We start from the raw sequence: 21,528 nt of genomic DNA on the forward strand, positions 1-21,528 counted from the left end.
AATCCTAAAATCCAGCATAATAAGGGTAAACAGCGACTGGACAACCTTTCCCTGGTCTGTACCATGTATACTGTAGATTTGATTACAAGTATGTCATGGACGGGTTACCATACTTTGCGTATACAATGAAGGTTTCGCTCCATATGTGTATAGGAAACCTAGGAAGGTCAAGTATCTTCGGAAGGTCACCATAGATCATACATCTCCAAGAAGTTTGTGGAGTTGATGGTGTGTAAATTGTTTGGATATGTTTTCTCTAGAATTTCTCGAAGTTTTAATTGCAGTTGTTCTGAGTATCATCGTGGCAGCAGCCTGGTATTTGCACCAGCAACACCTGAAGTATGACCATTTACCTGGACCTCCGCGAGACAGGTGAGTACAAAAACATAGGTAGATATATGTTTACCTTACAAACAACTTAATTCTGATATCATCACTGAGTCTCTCGAGGAAAGTGGGTTTAAGATGGAAATAGTAAAATGGACAAATACCGGAGGGGGAAATACTAAGGAGTCTCGGAAGGGAAAAAACTTAAACAAACAGCATGTTATTATATATTCTAGTACTAATGACGATATGAAAGAACCCCTCCTATACGGAAGTCTATTTGTGTCATTAAAAAAACAGATCAACAAAAATTCTCGTTATCAAGAGTTAACTATCTCGTTAAAACGCATTAGTTGAAACGAGTTTCTAATCTTGTATCTCGTTGATATTAATTTCGTTTTCACATTTTAGTTACGTTTGTATCTCGTCTTAACACCTTGGTTACACTTGAATCTCGTTTTTACGGGTTAGTTACATTTGTATCTCGTTTTAACACCTTAGTTACATTTGTACCTCGTTTCAACACCTTAGTTCCACTTGCATCTTGTTTTGACGGGTTAGGTACATTTGTATCTCGTTTAAACATCTTAGTTACATTTGTATCTCGTTTTAACACCTTTTGTATTTCGTTTTAACGCGGTATTGGTTTAACCGTGGTGCTTAACGAGATCAAATACGTTTGTTGTTAAGTTTTAACGCTTTAGCTCTCTCTTAATACTGCATGAAATGTGATAAAGCGGTAATAAAATCACAATAAGCTGTAGGCCGATAGATGACGACATAGGGGCAAGCAAAATACTTTCCACTCTCAGACATATTCACCAACATACACCTTCACGTGTTCACTATAGACTTGCCATAACTTAACAATATAACATAACTTTTGAAGTAGGTTCCCTAGTCGGCTCGACAATTTCCAGAAATGCCATTTAGTAAAACATTTCAGTGTTTTTTTGGAGACTATTATTGTCGTCAATCATAATGAATTTAACCCTTTACATTACAAGTCATTTAAAACCGGTGGTCATATTCATTTTAAGACTAGCCATCCCATTTCCATAAATAGTATATTCACATAACAATATGTATTTATATATTGGAGTATTGACTTAAATTGTTAAGATGCATATTTTGAAGTCAGCAATTACGTTGTTTCAACCATGGGCCTAGGGCTTGAGATAAGGGGGCCAATAGGGGAAATTTAGCAAATTCATTAAATATTGTATTTTGTTGGAATGAAAGTATTATGACCCAATATAGTCGGAGACATCCCTGGGAAGAAGGAAAGAATTTTGTAAAAACTGTGCATTTAACATCCTTGGGAACAGAGGGTGGAGCCAAACCACATCCATCTATATCCATTTTTTTCTTCAACTTAAAACTCGATAACTATCACATTAAGACTCGATAACTATCACATTAAGACTCGATAACTATCACTTTAAAACTCGATGACTATCACGTTAAAACTCGATGACTATCACATTAAAACTCGATAACTATCATATTAAATCTCGATAACTATCACATTTAAACTCGATAACTACTCGTTCAAATACATATATATTTTTTGTCTTTTCAAATTGACCCAGCAAGCTTTCGTACTTTATATATATAAAGATGTTCTTCATTTGTAAAGATACGCTCTGTTGAACATTCGTTGTATTGTTAAAGTAGGCGTGTACTACGCGATCGCTATCAATGTCTGTGAATGTGATATGTTAACGTTTTCCTCGGCGTCTAAAGCTGATAGTGTTTCTTGTTGTGTGTGCTTTTTAAAATTTATGAAAAGTTGTGATATTGCGATCCTATCTATGGCTGATGTATGTATATCTATCGATGTCCGTGAATGTGATGTGTTATCGTTTTCCTCGGCGTCTAAAGCTAATAGCGTTTCTTGTTGTGTGTGCTTTTTAAAAGTTATGTAAAGTTGTGAAATTGCGATCCTATCTATGTCTGAATGTCTGTGCTTTCTTATACAAAAATATATAGACCATGACTGCTACACGCATACCAGTTAGGCATGAAAAGTACAGAGCTTTCTTTCTTTCAGATGTTCTCACACGAAAATAACACTATATTGCTTGATACAAGCATTATGTACTAGATCTGATCGCAAGAAACACTGTCGGGAATGAACCATATTTTTATACAACATGTTTCTTCTTTATTCACAACTATAAAATGCAATGAAATAAAAATCTTTGATTAAAATTACAAAATATATGAAATAAATAATAAGAATAGAAAATAAATTATTCACAGGTGGTTTGAGTAAACAAATAAAAAAAATAAGATAAGACAAAGGTAATTTACTACGTTTTTATGCCAGAAGAGTATATATTAGACCTTCTCAACTTATACAAATACAAATCTTTTCATTCATTTTGACAGTTTTTGGAGCGGCCATCTTCCATCCATACAGAAAGTGATATCGGATGGTGAAATTTTCGATGATTACATTCTGGAATTGTAAGTCAGGAAATATCGAATCGATGTTAACACTTCTAGTATTTATGAAAAAAACCAAACATGATAGATTTATTTCACTGGAATCATCATATACAATATTATGAACTTTAATGGTACAATAAATGACGTAATAGAGGCTATGAAATAAATTCATGATAACTTAATAGTTGATGAATGAACATACAATCAGATTAAAAATTTGATTTAAATCAGCCTTTACATAGCTTCCTTTTTACTAGACACTACGCACTTGTAAACGAAGCCATCTACCATGACATTTTAATCAGATTGCAAGTAAGTCGTATTTCATGATGATTTCCAGAATGAAATCGTATGGGAGTATTCTTCGTTTGTGTATGTGGCATCAGACATTTGTTATCGTTGCTGACCCTGAACTTGTTAAGGTAAATTCGTTTTGCTAGTGTCTTTAAACAAAAAATCTGATATTTTTAACAAACTCTGATGTCTTCAACAAACTCTCTGATGTCTTCAACAAACTCTCTGATGTCGACAACAAACTCTCTGATGTCGACAACAAACTCTCTGATGTCGACAACAAACTCTCTGATGTCGACAACAAACTCTCTGATGTCTTTAACAAACTCTCTGATGTCTTCAACAAACTCTCTGATGTCGACAACAAACTCTCTGATGTCGACAACAAACTCTCTGATGTCTTTAACAAACTCTCTGATGTCTTTAACAAACTCTCTGATGTCTTTATCAACACTCTGATGTCTTCAACAAACTCTCTGATGTCTTTATCAACACTCTGATGTCTTCAACAAACTCTCTGATGTCTTTATCAACACTCTGATGTCTTCAACAAACTCTCTGATGTCTTTAACAAACACTCTGATGTCTTTAACAAACTCTCTGATGTCTTCAACAAACTCTCTGATGTCTTTATCAACACTCTGATGTCTTCAACAAACTCTCTGATGTCTTTAACAAGCACTCTGATGTCTTCAACAAACTCTCTGATGTCTTTGACAAACTCTGATGTCTTTAACAAACTCTCTGATATCTTTATCAAAAACTCTGATATCTTTATCAACACTCTGATGTCTTCAACAAACTCTCTGATGTCTTTAACAAACACTGATGTCTTTAACAAACACTCCGATATCTTTAACAAACACTCTGATATCTTTAACAAACACTGATGTCTTTAACAATAACTCTGATGTTTTTAACAATCACTGATATCTTTAAACAAAAACTCTGATATCTTTAACAAACACCGATGTCTTTAACAAACACTCTGATGCCTTTAACAATCACTGATGTCTTTAAACAAACACTCTGATGTCTTTAACAATCACTGATATCTTTAACAAAAACTCTGATATTTTTAACAAACACCGATGTCTTTAACAAACACTCTGATGTCTTTAACAAACACTGATGTATTTAACAAACACTGATATCTTTAACAAACACTGATATCTTTAACAAACACTCTGATGTCTTTAACAAACACTCTGATGTCTTTAACAAACACTCTGATATCTTTAACAATAACTCTGATATCTTTAACAAACACTCTGATATCTTTAATTAAAACTCTGATATCTTTAACAAACACTCTGATGTCTTTAACAAACACTCTGATGTCTTTAACAAACACTGATGTCTTTAACAAACACTCTGATGTCTTTTACAAACACTCTGATGTCTTCAGCAAATGTAGATAATGAAAAAAGAACAATGGTCTTGATGACGTATAGCTGTCAGATTTTTTTTTGTATCATTTATATAAATATTGTACATAAAATACAAATAATTGTTAAAAAAACAAATGATGACTTTTGTTTTGAACAAGTGTTCTGAGGAAAAGTCATATGTATTTATCAAATTGATATGTGGCATTTTAAATGTATTAGATAATGACTTGATGGTTATTTCAGGAAGTTCTTGTAACAGGTAATCACCCTAAATCGAAAGCAGTATACTCGATGTCAAGACATTTGTTTGGCGCAAGGTATGTGTAATTTAACGATTTTGCAAATGTATTTCTGTTTCTATTTAAATTAACGATAAATTACCTCGCTTATTTCTATCTCCTTCGACCGGACACGTATCGAGAACACTTCATTTTGTTTCTTTCCTTGTTTATTGGTCAAAAATCAATAATGATCTTTTCTTCTGTTCTTTGCTTTCATTTGTTTTGGGGTTTATCGTATTCAGCATGCTGTGTTGTTTTATTTAAGATATCTCGGGAGAGGCATTGAAAGTGAGACGGACCAAAAATATTGGATAATGCAGCGCATGCATCTGGATCGCTGGTTTAAACCTCAGTACGTCGCGGAAGTCCATATCACTATTAATTGAAATATAACACATGGCTGTTGTTACATATATCATGTAGTATCATGAAACTGACAACGTCATTCCAATTGCTATTTTTTCACATTCACCAAATGACTAAGTATGATATCATACGGTGGTCAGTCGTAGAATGACTTTTCTCTGCCTAATCATTTTACTTATTTAATGTAATTTTTAAGATGCGTTCTGTGTACCCCGTGCAATCCCTGAATAAAGCAAGGTTGTAAGGATAATTGTTGGATGTTAGTTCCTGACCTTTATCATAACTATGCGTACCAGATCTTAATTTTAATCAATAGAATCACCATTTCCAAACAGACTATTCTTATATTTTCTCTGGAAATCAATATGATATCGAAGATCGACCTTACTGGTTAAATAATTGGGCCATTTCACTTCCCTTTCTGTCAAATTTTACGATTTTTTGTAGTTATTTGCGGCAATTCACCTCCGATTATAATGAGTTTGCTGACAGTCTTGTGCAACAGCTGGAGCAATATGCAGATGGAAAAACACGTGTCCCTTTGGAAAAGCTGTTGCATAAAGTCACTCTACATCTTCTGTCAAAGGTAAAATTTTTTGCCATTCCTCGAACTCCATGTTTAAGCTCTGGATTTATAGTCAATGAAGCGGTGTATGAAATACCTTTGGTGGTGATATTTTTACTGAATTGCACCAAAGAAAAGACCCAGTATGTGTATAAGTGAAACTAGAATGACCTTTTGCGTTTACCTTTAACTGCCGTATTTTGATGAAAGAGTTTTCGATAAACATATCGGGAACCGGAATGAGTAAGTTCCGCGATATGTCTTCTGTACTTCATATCCGAAATGGATATTGTGAAATTCAACAGCATTTGTAGGGAAATGAGTTTATATTAGATCTAAATTAAACTTCTGTATCTCCAACCTTGCTTTTTACATGTCGCATTTGATAACGTCACATTCCTTACTTGGATTTATCAAGGTTTACATGACGCTGTCGTCGATGAAGCAAAAGACGCTTTCTCTTCCAGAACACCTAGTCTAATTCTCCTTGTACTTTTTCAGGAGTCTCCGTGTAAATCTTTCCATTGTTTATATTTTGCCCTAGTTTGATTAAATTTGAGTTTTGATTCTGTTGATTATTGGTATTTTTTTGTTGTTCCTGTTTTTCCGTCCCCTATGTAATATTCTTATTGTGTCATATTGTTGGATATATTAGTAGAATTAATATCAATGATGACTAACTGTTAAACATAATGTTTTGACAGGTAGCATTTAATTTCGACCTTGGGAAACTTGATGAAACAGCTCACCCTTTTTCATATTACTTGGGATTTTCTCTTTCTGGATTTGCAAAGAAGGTGGTGAACCCACTTTTTAGCGTAAGTTGTTTTGTTTTCTAGTCTCTAAACCCTAAAATTGTGCAGTATAAAGTGTAAGTTCTGTATGAAAAGAAAAGAAGATTTATTTCTAAATAAAAATTAATGTTCTAGTGTGTGAACCGTAACGGAAAATAATCTTTATTCCCGGCTAAAGTCTTTCGGAAGACGATTTTCCGGACTGCCAATTTCAGTAAACCGGTTAAATTAGCCGGAGTTAACTCCCTTGCGTACATGACTCTACGGTCATCACTGTGATGCGGTTGGTTGTTATCAGAATTTGTATATATATTTTACTGTAAATTCAAGTATTTATAAATGTCTTCCATTGTCTAATAATATTTTGTTTTCGTAAAAGATTGTAAATGAATTCAAATTTACAATATGAGAGTTGCTATTCATCGGAGTCAAATATCACCAACGATTCATTGAATGTCTGACGGTATCAATAGTAATCTTTAACTCGAATACATGACATGCATGGCTCACAGTATATGTATGTTTTGACACAATCAGTCTACAATAAAATACGAAAACTAAATATAAAATGTGTAAATACATCTAACGATCTCAACACTAAAATACTGTTAAACCATCTTTTCCCCATCTTTAAATAAACATCTATAAAATATTCCATAAAAATCAATTACACTTTCCTATTGTTATTTCCAGAAACATTTGTATTAAAGTCAAATATTTGGAACTCAATAAGTGATGGGTTATTTGCAGGTGAACCCTTTAACATGGAGATATTGCATGCAGGTTCACAATGCAGTTAAAAAACTTAGATCCCATGCTAGCGAGCAGATAATATCGAGGAGGAAAACAAAATTAAGAGGCGACCACGTTCCTTATGACTTGCTTGAATGCATCATTGAACTGCAAGGTAACATATGTAACATATGAGTGGGACACAGTTCATTTAGGAGAAATTAATTATTTATGTCATTGACATTGCTATTTTATGGGAATTATATACCACCACAAGCATGACTTTTGCAATTTATTATTTAGGTAATCATTTGAGACGAGAGAACATTTCAATAGAACAGGGAAATATCTGCCTAGCTATTTTTTCATGTTTCCAAATTTATTCGACCTTAACGTTCATCAAACACTCATTTTGAAAGATCAAACAACGACGCTAAGAATAAAAAGGAATAAAAATGGAAATGATATGTCCAGTTTTCCCTTCTCGGGAGTTACCATTGTTGTTCCCAAAAGTTCCCAAGGCAATTGGTGCAAAAGGCAATCCTACACCTGGTTAGTCCGAATTCAGTGATCTCATTGAATATGATATGATATTTTTCTGAATCTAATTAGTACAAAGCTTCCTATAGAAAATAAATATGTTGAATATTTCTTTCCAGAAAAAAATCCATCCGATATTACAGATGAGATTTTGTTGGACAATTTTATCACATTCCTCATTGGAGGTAGGTACCATTGATATGACGTTATGGAACTTTATTGAATCAATACAGTTAACAGATGGATAGTTATATATGGTAGATGAAATATTTGAATGTAAGTAAATGTGGAAGTCGCAGTTAGCCAGTGAATGTGGAGGTCACAGTTAGGCAGTGAATGTGGAGGTCACAGTTAGCCAGTGAATGTGGAGGTCACAGTTAGCCAGTGAATGTGGAGGTCACAGTTAGCAAGTCAAAGTGAAAGTCACAGTTAGCAAGTCAAAGTGTAAATCACAGTTAGCCAGTGAATGTGGAGATCACAGTTAGCTAGTGAATGTGGAGGTTACAGGTAGCAAGTGAATGTGGAGGTCACAGTTAGCAAGTCAAAGTGAAAGTCACAGTTAGCAAGTCAAAGTGTAAATCACAGTTAGCCAGTGAATGTGGAGATCACAGTTAGCTAGTGAATGTGGAGGTTACAGGTAGCAAGTGAATGTGGAGGTCACAGTTAGCAAGTCAAAGTGAAAGTCACAGTTAGCAAGTCAAAGTGTAAATCACAGTTAGCCAGTGAATGTGGAGATCACAGTTAGCTAGTGAATGTGGAGGTTACAGGTAGCAAGTGAATGTGGAGGTCACAGTTAGCAAGTGAATGTGTAGGTCACAGTTAGGCAGTGAATGTGGAGGTCACAGGTAGCAAGTGAATGTGGAGGTCACAGTTAGCCAGTTAATGTGGAAGTCGCAGTTAGCCAGTGAATGTGGAGGTCACAGTTAGGCAGTGAATGTGGAGGTCACAGTTAGGCAGTGAATGTGGAGGTCACAGTTAGCTAGTGAATGTGGAGGTCACAGTTAGCTAGTGAATGTGGAGGTCACAACCAAATATGAGCGTTAGATGAAGCTCACTGTTACATGATAACACCTGACCTTGTTGTATTGTCTGACATTAGTTGTTTTATCAGACACTGTGGCTTACGGATGGGTACATCATTATTAGGAGAGCTTTACGATACATAATAATTTATTATATAAATATCCTGGTAGTCTCTAAAAAGATACACTGGTGAATAGCACCTTTTAATAATTTAGAGTTAGGTACAGTAGAGCGAATCGATGACATAAACTGCACCATACATTTGTTTCGTCTAGGATTCGTCAGTGATGCTAAGGGTCTTCGTTTTCAAGACTATGAGACGACTCAGGAAAATCTTAAGTGATTGAAAGAAAAGTCAAAATCTAGACGGGGAGGTGTAGCAGCCCAATAAATAATTAAATTTCGTAATTTTCATATATGTCAGCTTATTTTAAAAGTACAGGGTTATATTCTGAACTGTGCTATTATTCGAATGAATTAAAACGTGACATGCATGTTCCAATTGTCCTCAAGCTGACATTATAGCTTCAGGGCATCATCTGCATTGTGACGTCCCTAAAGATACAGATAAGGAGGGAAAATTGACAATTTCAAATTGGCTTTTCAAATCGCACTTTATTCGTGGTTCGTCGTCCATCCGCACTGGGTTGACCTCTCATATCTCAAATGTAGGTTCACCTGTATCCCTAGCTGAGCCCCTTTTATTGTGGGACTTATCAGAAATACAAAATGGCCTATAGACGGCCATCCTAGATTTCACCATGTAAAGTTTGTTATTGAGAAGTATTGGGTAGATCTCTCTCAAATTTCAAACGTAGATTCCTTTGGTCCCTAGATGTGCCCATTTTATTTGGGGACTAATCACAAAATTTGGCTTCTAAGCGACCATCTTGGATTTGGCAGTTTAAGACGGAATGTTCAAATTTCTAAAATAGAATAAAGAAAAGAAGGGAAATGGTCCAACTTTTAAAGAACAGATAAAGATCAAACAATGGTTGCGCCAAGATTCCTTTGGGATCTCTTGTTTATATATTGCATACTGATATAATGATGAATGTTTAGTAAATATGTTTTACACTTTTCTTACAGGATCTGAAACTACAGCGAATACTCTCAGTTTCATGGTATACCTCTTGTCACAGAATCCTCATTGTTACAAAAAGTAATTCTTATTTTTTTTTAAAGAACTTAATAGTGTCATATTGTCAACCATAAATCTTATTAATGATAAGAATCCACCTAACCACCTGGCTCGTCTATCTTTTCTACAAAAACCTTTGTCAAAACTACTACCATTCTTAGCACTATCGAATCTAGGTTACAGTCTTAATGTGATAATGTTAACTCCAAAAACTGGAATTTATAGTATGTGGATTTTAAAGAACTCTAAAGAGTTTTTGACCAATCTTCAACACCCTCTTCTATTAACATTTCTTCCCTAAGAACATTAGATTTTTCCGCTACGTGCTTTACTATACCCCATTCTGAAAAAGAACGCATTTGTTCTCTTGTAATGAGAGGGTTTTTTCCAATAAGGCGAAGGCGGTACAAATACATGGTTGTTAACTATACTTGAGAATAGTTCGTGAAGAATACAAATGTATCCAAATCAAAGAAGAAATGCACGAAGGACGAAGTAATTAACGTGAATGAGTTTCCAGTTGGCAACATCTTCGTCGCGTTTCTTGGTAAGATCTTCCAACAGATTATTCGCATTCCAATGGTGATAAACTGTGCCCCTCTGTTGGCTGACTTAATTTTGTTTTCATACAAGGCTGAATTTATTATTAAAACAGAACCTTGCAAAGTCGTTTTCTTTCATTTAAGATATATTGATGACGCTTTGTCTTTAAATAACAAGAAATTTATTGGCCATGTTCATATGGACAGCTTTCCATCAAGCTGTAAGAGGCGTTATGATTTCGATTTTTTAGCAACATACCTGCATCCCCAACCTATGGTATGTATATGTCGCAGTTGGATCGATATTCAAGGGTCTGTTCCCATTGTCAGGATTTTTAGATTACCGTTGGTTACATTGTTGTATGCTTAGTTGTAATTTAAGAACGTGACACTACTTACGCTTCCGGAACACCACTAGTTTTATTATTCTTGTACTTTTTCATGAGTCTCCGTTTAAAGCTTTCCTTTCTTGATATTTTACCCTAGTTTTATTGAATTGGAGTTTCTCATAAATCACCATAACTATAACTATTGCTTAAAATTTCGTGAATATTCCCGAATTTTTACTTGGTCCGACATACAAATATAACAAAATAATACACCATACAAGAAACAAATATCTGATGGTTTTATCATTAGCATATAATAAGAAACATAACTTTAACGGTAATCATAAATGATGCATGATTTCGATATCCTTTTTGTATTTTATTTTCAATATTTTTGAAAACAGAACTCTTTGAAAATAAAAATATTAGCATTAAAACTTTTTAAACCTTTGACTTTATATGGTGTCGTTGGTCTGGGAACGAAATAACATGCATTCGTGGTTAAGAAATTATTTTGAACGTTGTGAACACATTCTTTTATCAGGAGTACATTGTCTTATAAATTCAGAGAGAGCAATTAATTCGTTTTACTTATGATATACATATGTACACATATATGTTTGATACTTTCGTTACACATTATACTTATATTCGTTTTTTTCCTTTGTTAAATAAATACATCTAATCACTTAACCTGCCTGATTTTCAAAATGTAAGTTTAATTGATTACAGTATAAAATGAAATAATATATTTTTTTATGAATCCTATCCTAAGGAACTACTGATATCCACATAGAAATCATATCAACCTTTCTTTTTGAACGTATGCATTTTTCGCTTGCTAAAAATTGCTTCATTTCCGTATTCTTCCATAGATTACAACAAGAAATTGATGACAATGTTGCAGCCGTTTCTGTATTGACCCCTTCAGAGCTTGATGACCTGCCCTACCTTGATATGGTCATGAAGGAAACACTTCGACTTTATCCCATCGCGAAAGCAACGTACAGGGAAATGGCACGAGATTGTAGCCTTGGGGGATATCACGTTCCTGTCGGAACAGATGTAGTGGTGTGTATAACTTCAGAAGTGTAACATGAAAAATTGTACAAATACACCAAACTTTACCGTAGTCCTCATGAACCTTAATCAAAATTAGTTTTATTCATTTTTATTACCTTTGGCCACTGTTTAATGTTTTATCATAAAAATGTGCTCCTTTCCTCTCTGTTTCTTCAATACTTTTCTACCTTTACACAGAGGTAAAGTAGTTTCCCCTTAGTAGTGATGATGACGCTTGGCATATAATTCTTACCGTCCAAAGCAATACAAACTAACGTGTCTCACTGTCGTATATACGGTTTACGGTTTTCTACATTTCAACTCAAAAAATGGTTATGGTAGTTGTTTGTAGTCCAATTCCCTCAATTTTTCCGAGAATATTTCAAGTTCGAGGTTGTACATTGTTCTTTAATGTTTGTGTACAGGACACTTGTAGGGCGAGCAGTAGGAATATTGCGAAATTATTGTATGATTTGATAATATCAAGCATCGAACTTAACTTCTTTATCTTTGGGGGTGATATGAATCTTTTTACTAATCAGTGGCTGGGCTGAATGTTTGTTATACGATGATTAATGAAACTGGTAAGGCGAAGACATCGGGTATGTATGTAAAGAAGGAAACCTTGTGATCTCAGGAAGATTCAAATTCAGATTTTGGGAGAGTTGAATGATTACTGAAACTAAGTTTGGTGGAGTGAGGAAGTCGCTGAGTTACGAACAAGTGCAAATGCATGTAGTGCGATGTGCAAATATTACAATTATTAGGACGCTGTTGTGACGAAATAAGCCATTGTAATATTTGATTCACAAGTTCCTCTTAGATTTTGTTTGTATGGTAGATGAGGAGCTCTGTGTAACATTTCCAGATAGTCTATGTATATACGCTCTATAGTACATTCATTTTTCAATGCTTCCCTCCACTTATCCTTGACATCGAGTGTTTGTACTGATGTAGATCTTCCCGATGTGTCCGATAGTTACCTCATTATTTAGATGACTATTGCTTAACTTAATAATGATAGATGAACAAAATGTTTTTATATATATACATACTTGAATTTCCCCCCAAATCGACCAGTATAGTTCTAGGTGTAAGACTGAATAGCTGTGTCAATAGAATCGCCTCTGTCGAAGTCATTTCGTTCATACCTGCTTTATGTACATAGCTAAATCTGGCCAAAATATCATTACAGGTCAGTTTTTACGCCACAGGTAGATCTTCGAAGACTCTGACGAATCCGCATTTGTTTATACCAGAACGTTTTGAGCCTACGGCAAATGAAAGGTAAATATTTGGAAGAAGAACCAAAACATTCAGGAAGATGCATATTATCTTTGTAGATTGATACACTCTAACGATGTCTTGTTATTAAACAACATGTAAATGGTGATTTCTTTCAAAAGTATTTTTCTACATTATGATTTCAGAGTAGGAAGATACGTATCCACTCCATTTTCAGTCGGCCCTCATACTTGTATTGGTAGGAAATTTGCACAGGTAATCCAGTCTGTTGTATAGAGTTATCAGGAAAAAATAGCAAAATATCACGTGGAATTTTCCGGAGATATAGACAACGTTAGTTTCTTATGATGGTGTACAATATTGAAAATCTATCGCCAGGCGAAGCTTAACAATTATGATGAATTGACTTTACATAATATGACAAATGTATGAATTGCTTATGTTTTTGTCAGCTTCCACTGGATACGTCTAGAATGTGCTTCCCAATAGGAACTAGAAAATACAGATTCCGTAATATGCGGATTAATATCTCTTATTCACTTATATACAGAGCAAGCCTTATACAATATTGAAAAGGTCTTCCTATATATTTAACAGATTGAAACAAAGATCATGATGACTAAGATCGTCCAAAACTTCGACTTCGAGCTAGTACCAGACCAACCCATGGGGATTATCGATAATACAACTCTACGACTTGCAGGAGGTGCCATTTGTTATCTGCGACCAAGGAGAGACACATGAGATGATTTACCATATCCCCGCAAAATGGAAAAAATAAAATAAAATAAATCACAATACATATCGCTTCTTGGATGCTTAATCAACACAATTATGACCGGTCATCAGATATTTAGCATAAATTGCTCATATTGGAAATGTACAGGAGCTCGTCCCAGTAAATACACTTAGGATACTCGTTGGAGTATGTTAGTTCTCGTATCTGATGATTAATACTCTGAATTAATGTATTTTCGTTGGGCCCAATTTTTGTGTTTTTCGACTATAATCTATAATCCGATGAAACTAATAAACTTGTCAGTAATATATATCACACTTAAACTAATAAACTTGACAGTAATATATATCACACTTAAACTAATAAACTTGTCAGTAATATATATCACACTTAAACTAATAAACATGACAGTAATATATATCACACTTAAACTAATAAACATGACAGTAACATACATCACCCTTAAAATAATAAACTTGACAGTAATATATATCACACTTAAACTAATAAACATGACAGTAATATATATCACACTTAAACTAATAAACATGACAGTAATATATATCACACTTAAAATAATAAAATTGTCAGTAATATATATCACACTAAAACTAATAAACACTGTAGTAATATATATCACACTTAAACTAATAAACACTATAGTAATATATATCACACTTAAACTAATAAACATGACACTGAAAAAGAAACAACCTGAACAATAACACATAACCCATAAACACTAACAAACTAGACTGTAAAACATCACACATTTAAGCTAACAACCTTGACAGTGATATACAACCCATTGAAACAAATACCTTTAACAAAAATATATTTATAATACATTGAAACAAACTTGACAGTAATAACCGATTGAGGAGACAATAGAAAAACTACATACCTTTCTGAGGTGTCTCTGGCGAATCGTTCAGGTGAAAACTTTGTTGGGTTTCTCATATTTTGTTTGGCCCTGGATGTTGTATAAAAACTGACCTATCAAATGAGTTTAAATGATTTTGCATATGGTATTTAAATAACAATATTTAACCAAAGCAATATACTTGTTGACTTACTATTTGAACAGAATAACCGTCATTACATTATACTCTTGAGATTTTTATGTCGAATAAGAACTTCAAAGTATAAATAATTTAACATTCGAGAAAATATGAGACTAAAGATGCAATTTACTGCCAACATTAATTTCAATATATTTTTAAAAATGAGCTTAATGTTTATATATCAAAAAGCTACAAAAATCTGATGAAATTAGTTAAACTTACCATCATGTCGGTGTCGGCTGGGATAAGGTGACCGCACAGTATGCAATCCTTCACTGTCTCGCGAAATGTTGTCTTAGCTACAGGGTAAAGTCGTAGAGTCTCCTTTAATACCATGTCGAGATAAGGAAGTTTCTCAAGTTCATTCAGAGTGATCACCGACACTGCTCCTATGTTTTCATCTATCTCTCTTTGAAGCCTCGTAAAGGAACAGGATATTGTGTTAAATTAAATCTAGATATATTGGGGAAGTCTGTCTCTGTTAGAAAATGGATATTCGTCTCAAATTCTACATAAAACTATTTAATACTGAACATATCTTTTAAACTTTATTTTTTACTTGTCTTTTGAATATTACTATTACAATTGTCTTTTTATATGAACAATTTCAGGAATGAACGTAATGGGACCCTGTCGGGTGTCTTACTTTTCGTAACAATCTGGATTCTGACCAAGAAGAAGAAGAATAAAGCTCAATGCGTTAGCCGAAGTTTCCTGCCCTATTTAATATAAATGAAATAATGAGATGGTATTTTTCAAAACTGATCCATCAAACGGTATTTCTTTTTCAAGATAAACTATTCATACTGCTATGCAATAAGGAAACAGTATTGATATTAACGGAAGCTTCGAAGTGAACAATATCTTTTCAACAATTTCATCGAACTTTAAAACATATCGAGAACTATTCTTAACAAGGTTACATATGAACTACATTATGTAGATAAATACGTTTACCTGCAATCAGGAACGTTAAAACATTGTCCACCAATATTTCGTCTGTCATTACAGATGGGTGTTTTTCTAAAATATAACACGAAAATATAGATTTGTACCAAAATATTTTTATCTGATACTCATGTACAAGACTTCCTGAGATTATTGAGCCCCTAAGCATCACTGACAAGTCCTTGTAGGACGTAACAGCTATAGGATGCATTTTAATTCACTGCTGGGCACTTATCCAATTCTTAATTTGGAATGAAATGTGCTAATCACTCGTGTTTTCTTTGTAACATTATCATTAACATTCGTTAAACGAACAAATACATTTGATCGGTACCTTTAAGTTCCATTATGTACTCTAAGAGATCATGGGGGAAGTAGTCGCCGTTCCTTTTTAAGACTTTTCTATTATTCATCTTTTCTTTTGCACTTTGTCTGACGAAGTTTATAGCTTCTCGCACATTTTGTCGAAATTTCCATTTTAAAGGATTTATCTTGCAATAAATTTTCAAAAAAGTCATGAGACTACATAAAACTACATAAAAAAAAATTTGAAATGATAACACTATGTACCTCTACAACCGTTGTCAACTATGAAGCTTTACTCATTTGATGATTTTTAACTGATGCATAATCAAATACATAAAACACTTGATTTGAATACTTAACATGATGTAATTTCAGTGTTGAAAACATATGATGATTACATTGAAATAAATCACAAATTACATTTGAATTTGAACTATCTTATTAATCAAACTATCTGCTAAATGTTGTTTCGTGAGAGAGTATAATTGATACAAAGTAGAAATGAAGATGCCACTGTTTATAGGTTTCTTCGCAGCATTTTGACCAAACACAACTCCAATATTTAAATTCAAAACCACAAAATTCAGAAAATACCTGGCGAAAGAGAAACAGGAGATAAAGTTTAAGAAAATGAATGCAAAAGCGTATACTCACGGCAACTAAAGGATTCGAAACAGCAGCTGCAAATCCTGACAAAGCAGTCTTCATTTTGGTAACAATAGGATGATTTTCACCAGTCCTATATTGACATTGTTTGATACCTGCATGTACCAACCACCGAGTACAATTTGTTGAAATTAGACAAAGGAAAACCAGAAAAATGTAATTTAATCCCAACACATTTTGACAATGACGTCAAGAACACTGGCTAGAATCCAAAAGGCTGCCAAATTTTGATACCTGGATTTCGTAAATAATTTAGAAAATGACACTAAATGATCACCTTCGTTTGTTTAAATCTATATGAATTAGAAAACATGTAAACCTGTCGTATTTAAACACTGAAGCGGTATTTCCTGTTTATACTTATGCGAAAATATGTTTTACTGTTACACAGTTATCGACTGATCAGTTATGATATACTGTCGCAATTCCAAAACATTGAATGCTTACCTCATTATTTAACTTTTAATTTAATTTTATATCTTATATTATATATACAGAATAAATATATTGTAGATTATGAATACCAGTATTTCTGAAAGGAAGCTTCATCAATGATTTTGACACAAAGACAACTCTTAACCGTGTAACACAGATGAAAGCATACTCTTCTTCAACACTAATATTGTCAAACATGATGGTTATGACATACCAAATAGTGACATATCCTGCACACGAATTAACCTTGTAGAACAGATGCGTCGTGAGTTTGTTAAATGTATTTAGAGTATGTATCTCGGTCTCTCCGTCCGCGGGTAATTCAAGTAGCTCCGTATAACGATCGGCAAACTCGTTGAATTCAAAAACGAATTGTCGAATGTAGCTGAAAGTTTATAGATACATACTAATAGGATGCTATTCACAAAATATTTTACTTGGAAACATATTAATATAAGTTATTTAAAAAGATATGTATTTGTGTTCAGTTAACCTGTCGATTATAAACAACAAAAGTAGATAGGTTTTAATCAAATACTTTCTTTTGTCCGTCGTTTTTATATATCTATTCTCAACGCATACACCAGAGCAGTGTGTTTTTTGTATGTCTTAGAGTTGAATGTGTCTTACTGTGGTTTGAACCATTGGTCAAGATGCATTCGTTGCATAATCCAGAGCTTATTATCATCTTGAGATAAAAGACCCTCGTTCACAAACCTGAAATTATGAAAATAGACAGGATAATGACATTTACACAGAAGCGTATTTATATAAACTTTATTTATTTTACAACAATTGCGAAACAAGTTATTTTAAGAAATTTTCGGATAGTGTAATCACAGTATGGGAATATTATGACATGTAAATGACAGCTATTATATAAGATATGTATTATCAATAGTAAATAAATTGAACCTTTTAATTATTCACGATATCATTCACTGTGATCAATTTTATGTAAGTCTTTTGCATAAAGACGTGATTTCAATATGTCATAAAGCTAAAAATGATAAAACAATAATTAACGTGTAAAACGTATATCTTCATTCTAGGTTAATAGTTTTAGAATACCTTGCTCCAAATACACCAATGGTTCCAGCATATATCCTTTTGGATTTCGGGTAATTTCCAGTTACTAGAACATTCTTGAATGAAATATACTTTAATTGAGCAAATGAAAGAGGATAAAATCAACATTATATTAGTCTTTATTATCGGTATATCTGGATGATTAATTTATCACCTCATGCTCTTAAGAGCAACTTGGACTTTGTTTAAAAAGGAACTCGATTATGCGACCATAAGACGGTCCGTGATCTCTGAGACACGAAATTGTGAAATAAAAGATCATACCAGATGTCTCAGACCTTCACCAAAGGCTGTGATAGGACGGTACTTTATTAAATGAACTTTGATGATATCCTTTTTATACATATTTGTACGATAGAAGGAATTGAACAATTTAATTCAAATGTATCATAACCTTCTGTTCCATATCTTTATTAAGTTATTTGTATCTATTAATTAATGTTTTTACCTTAACCCGTAAGTTCTAGACCTGTAAAATAAGATATTTGTCAATTCGAAGATTTTTGTTTTAACACCATTTACATATTTAAAAAGAGTCTAAACAATTCTAAATACAACGTATATTGTTACAGACAGAACCACCTCAAATTCATTCAGCACATTTTATTACAATATATGAATTAGCATTCACCTAAACCATGGATGATAATTTTATACATTTAAGAAAAACCTATTGTTTTGATATTGTCTGAAAAGAAATAAAGAAATGAATTTTGTTCCTCATACAGTAAATGACATTAGTATTATTATTATCAACAATTTATCAGATACCTTCATATGTTGTTAGTACTGCTCCTTAATAAACTTACACTTCTATCAAATAGTCATCCATGATACCGCCAACAGCAATCACCTTTGCGATAGATGGGATATGTCCACTCCAAAAACTACAATAGATACAATAGTATGATACATGCTCTGATAAGAAAACAGATTAATTATGCATGGACAGAGTGTCATCACGTTCTTTAATAATATCTTGCTATCGAGTACCATATTTTCAAACAGGTAGAATCATCTCGATAAAAATATGGACACATATTACAAATATTTCCTCGACGCAGAAACAGCCGATATCCTTTCAGCAAATGTTTGATGGGAAAAATTGTTTTGAGTTATAACAAAAATACATTTGTGGCTCAGGCGTCGCATGGGTAATTGATTTCATTTCAAAACATTTTATTAATACAAAGTATTAATAGGATTAGACAGCAGGCTAGTGCCTATATAAATCTTCTCCTGGGACAACACAGGTGGTCAATTACAGTTACACTGATCAGATTCAAACACACATACATACTCCCTCTCTTTCACACTCACAAACCTACATACTTACATGTACATGTATAGCATACAGTAACTTACAGTGGATACATACATACAAACACACATATAGACATACATATATACACACACCCTCACACGCACTTACACACCCTCTCTCCCATACACACCCTCACACACACATAAAGATAAATACACAGAGAAACCTTAGAAGGGAGATAACTCTTACTTAATTTGGTATATAATTCAAAACACAAAATAATCTGATCTGTAAAATTTAGAAATATTTTAACTGAATTAATACACTTTCGGTACACTTGCTCCTCCATACTGACAGGAATATTGGGCCATGAGTGTCCATAGTAATAAAGTTGACCCTCATCCTATCTAATGGAGAAGCAAGTATACCTTAACGTGCATTACTGTAGAATAGAATTATTTTTTCCAAAATATAGAGGATTTTCTGCTTTAACATTAGAGAGTTATATCCCTGTTTTAGGAATAAATGATAACTAGAATATCAGAATTCTTCAATATCTAACCAAGTATACAAATTCATATTCATAATTTATAATTTTAAAAACTTTTATAATTTGCAAAATCTTTTTGTGCCAATAATATAGCTAATTACAGAGGCTAATATTGATTTATTAACATTAATATCACAATCTTGGCAGCCGTTAAGAATAAAATCTAATCCATAATGAGGATGATCATGTTGATATAGAGAATGATACAAATCTTGACGGTAAGTTACATATCTTGGACATTCAAAGAAATAATGTTGTACAGTTTCAAGTGGTGCACCACAAGCACATGAGGGGTATTCTATCAAGTGATTATTATGTAAATCAAAGTTAAGAGAGCTAGCTGAGTTCCTTAGCTGACAGAGGATAATATTGTATTTTCTTTGTCCATATTCTTTAAAAACAACACTAACATTAGCATTACTATTTACATATAGATTTCTATCAAGTAATTTCTTAAACTGGCCAATGGAGTGAATGTCAATCAAGGAGTCACCGATTTTATTGAATTCACAGATCATATCTGGGGAAAAACTATTGCAATAACTAACAGTGCGACAATATGGTTCATGAAAAAATTCTATTATTTCTAAGTTGGTATCTTGATTCATTAGGATTGTTTAAATATGGTTGTATGATATCATATAAATAATCTGGTGATTCTTTGTTTAAAATCTTGTACATTAAAGTCATTTTATGTTTTTTCCTTCTGTCACCTAAAGAAACCCAGCTCAGTTCTGAATACAGTTTTTCACTGGATGTACCTCTGCGTAACCCAGTTATAATCCTGGCTGCCTCAAGATTAATTGATTCTAATAGGTTCTTGGCATATTCTGGACAGTTGTCCCACACGGTATCAGCATATTCAAGAATTGGTCTAATATGGGATATATAAAGTATGGAAAGAGATTTTCTGTCAATTTTATTTGTTAAGAGTCTTAAAATATTCATTTTTTGGTTTGCCTTCTTGTATATGTAATCAATATGTTTATTCCACTTGCCATCACTACTAAAGAAGAGACCAAGATGTTTATGAGAAGTTGATGTTAAGACAAGCTCATTGTTAAAAAAGATGTCTGGATGATCTGGTTCTGATTTTCTAGAAAATATTACGGATTCTGTTTTAGCTGGATTAAAGTTTATATCCCATTGTTTAGACCAGTTATTGATATGATTAAGATCATTACTCAGTAATTCAGCTTCTACGGGCTAGTATTAATTATTCTAAAAAGTGATGTATCATCAGCAAATAATTTTATACAGCTTGTTACACAATTAGTTATATCATTTATGTATAGAAGGAAAAGAAAAGGCCCTAGGACTGATCCCTGAGGAACCCCTGCATGGACATATTTAAAAGTAGAAGCAAAACCATCAATTACCA

At 33.2% G+C, this 21,528-nt stretch overlaps 1 protein-coding gene and 1 pseudogene across 1 annotated transcript; one reads left to right on the forward strand and one right to left on the reverse strand.

Moving 5' to 3' along the window:
* Nucleotides 1-241: 241 nt before the first annotated feature.
* LOC132555078 (cholesterol 24-hydroxylase-like) lies at nt 242-13,830 on the forward strand (the record flags this gene model as incomplete). Its single annotated transcript, XM_060219418.1, has 14 exons — nt 242-372; nt 2,722-2,799; nt 3,122-3,203; nt 4,710-4,783; nt 5,013-5,099; nt 5,561-5,699; nt 6,383-6,496; nt 7,223-7,379; nt 7,864-7,929; nt 9,857-9,929; nt 11,655-11,850; nt 13,037-13,128; nt 13,272-13,341; nt 13,684-13,830. Coding segments are annotated over 14 exons (1,506 nt in total), but the record flags the coding sequence as incomplete, so codon positions are not given.
* A 606-nt stretch (nt 13,831-14,436) lies between these two features.
* On the reverse strand, nt 14,437-18,678 carry LOC132555079 (cholesterol 24-hydroxylase-like; annotated as a pseudogene).
* Nucleotides 18,679-21,528: the final 2,850 nt, after the last annotated feature.

The sequence above is a fragment of the Ylistrum balloti genome, unplaced genomic scaffold, assembly GCF_031769215.1.
Source record: "Ylistrum balloti isolate Yb309-2 unplaced genomic scaffold, AGI_CSIRO_Ybal_v1 Utg370452, whole genome shotgun sequence".
Classification (NCBI taxonomy): Eukaryota; Metazoa; Mollusca; class Bivalvia; order Pectinida; family Pectinidae; genus Ylistrum; species Ylistrum balloti.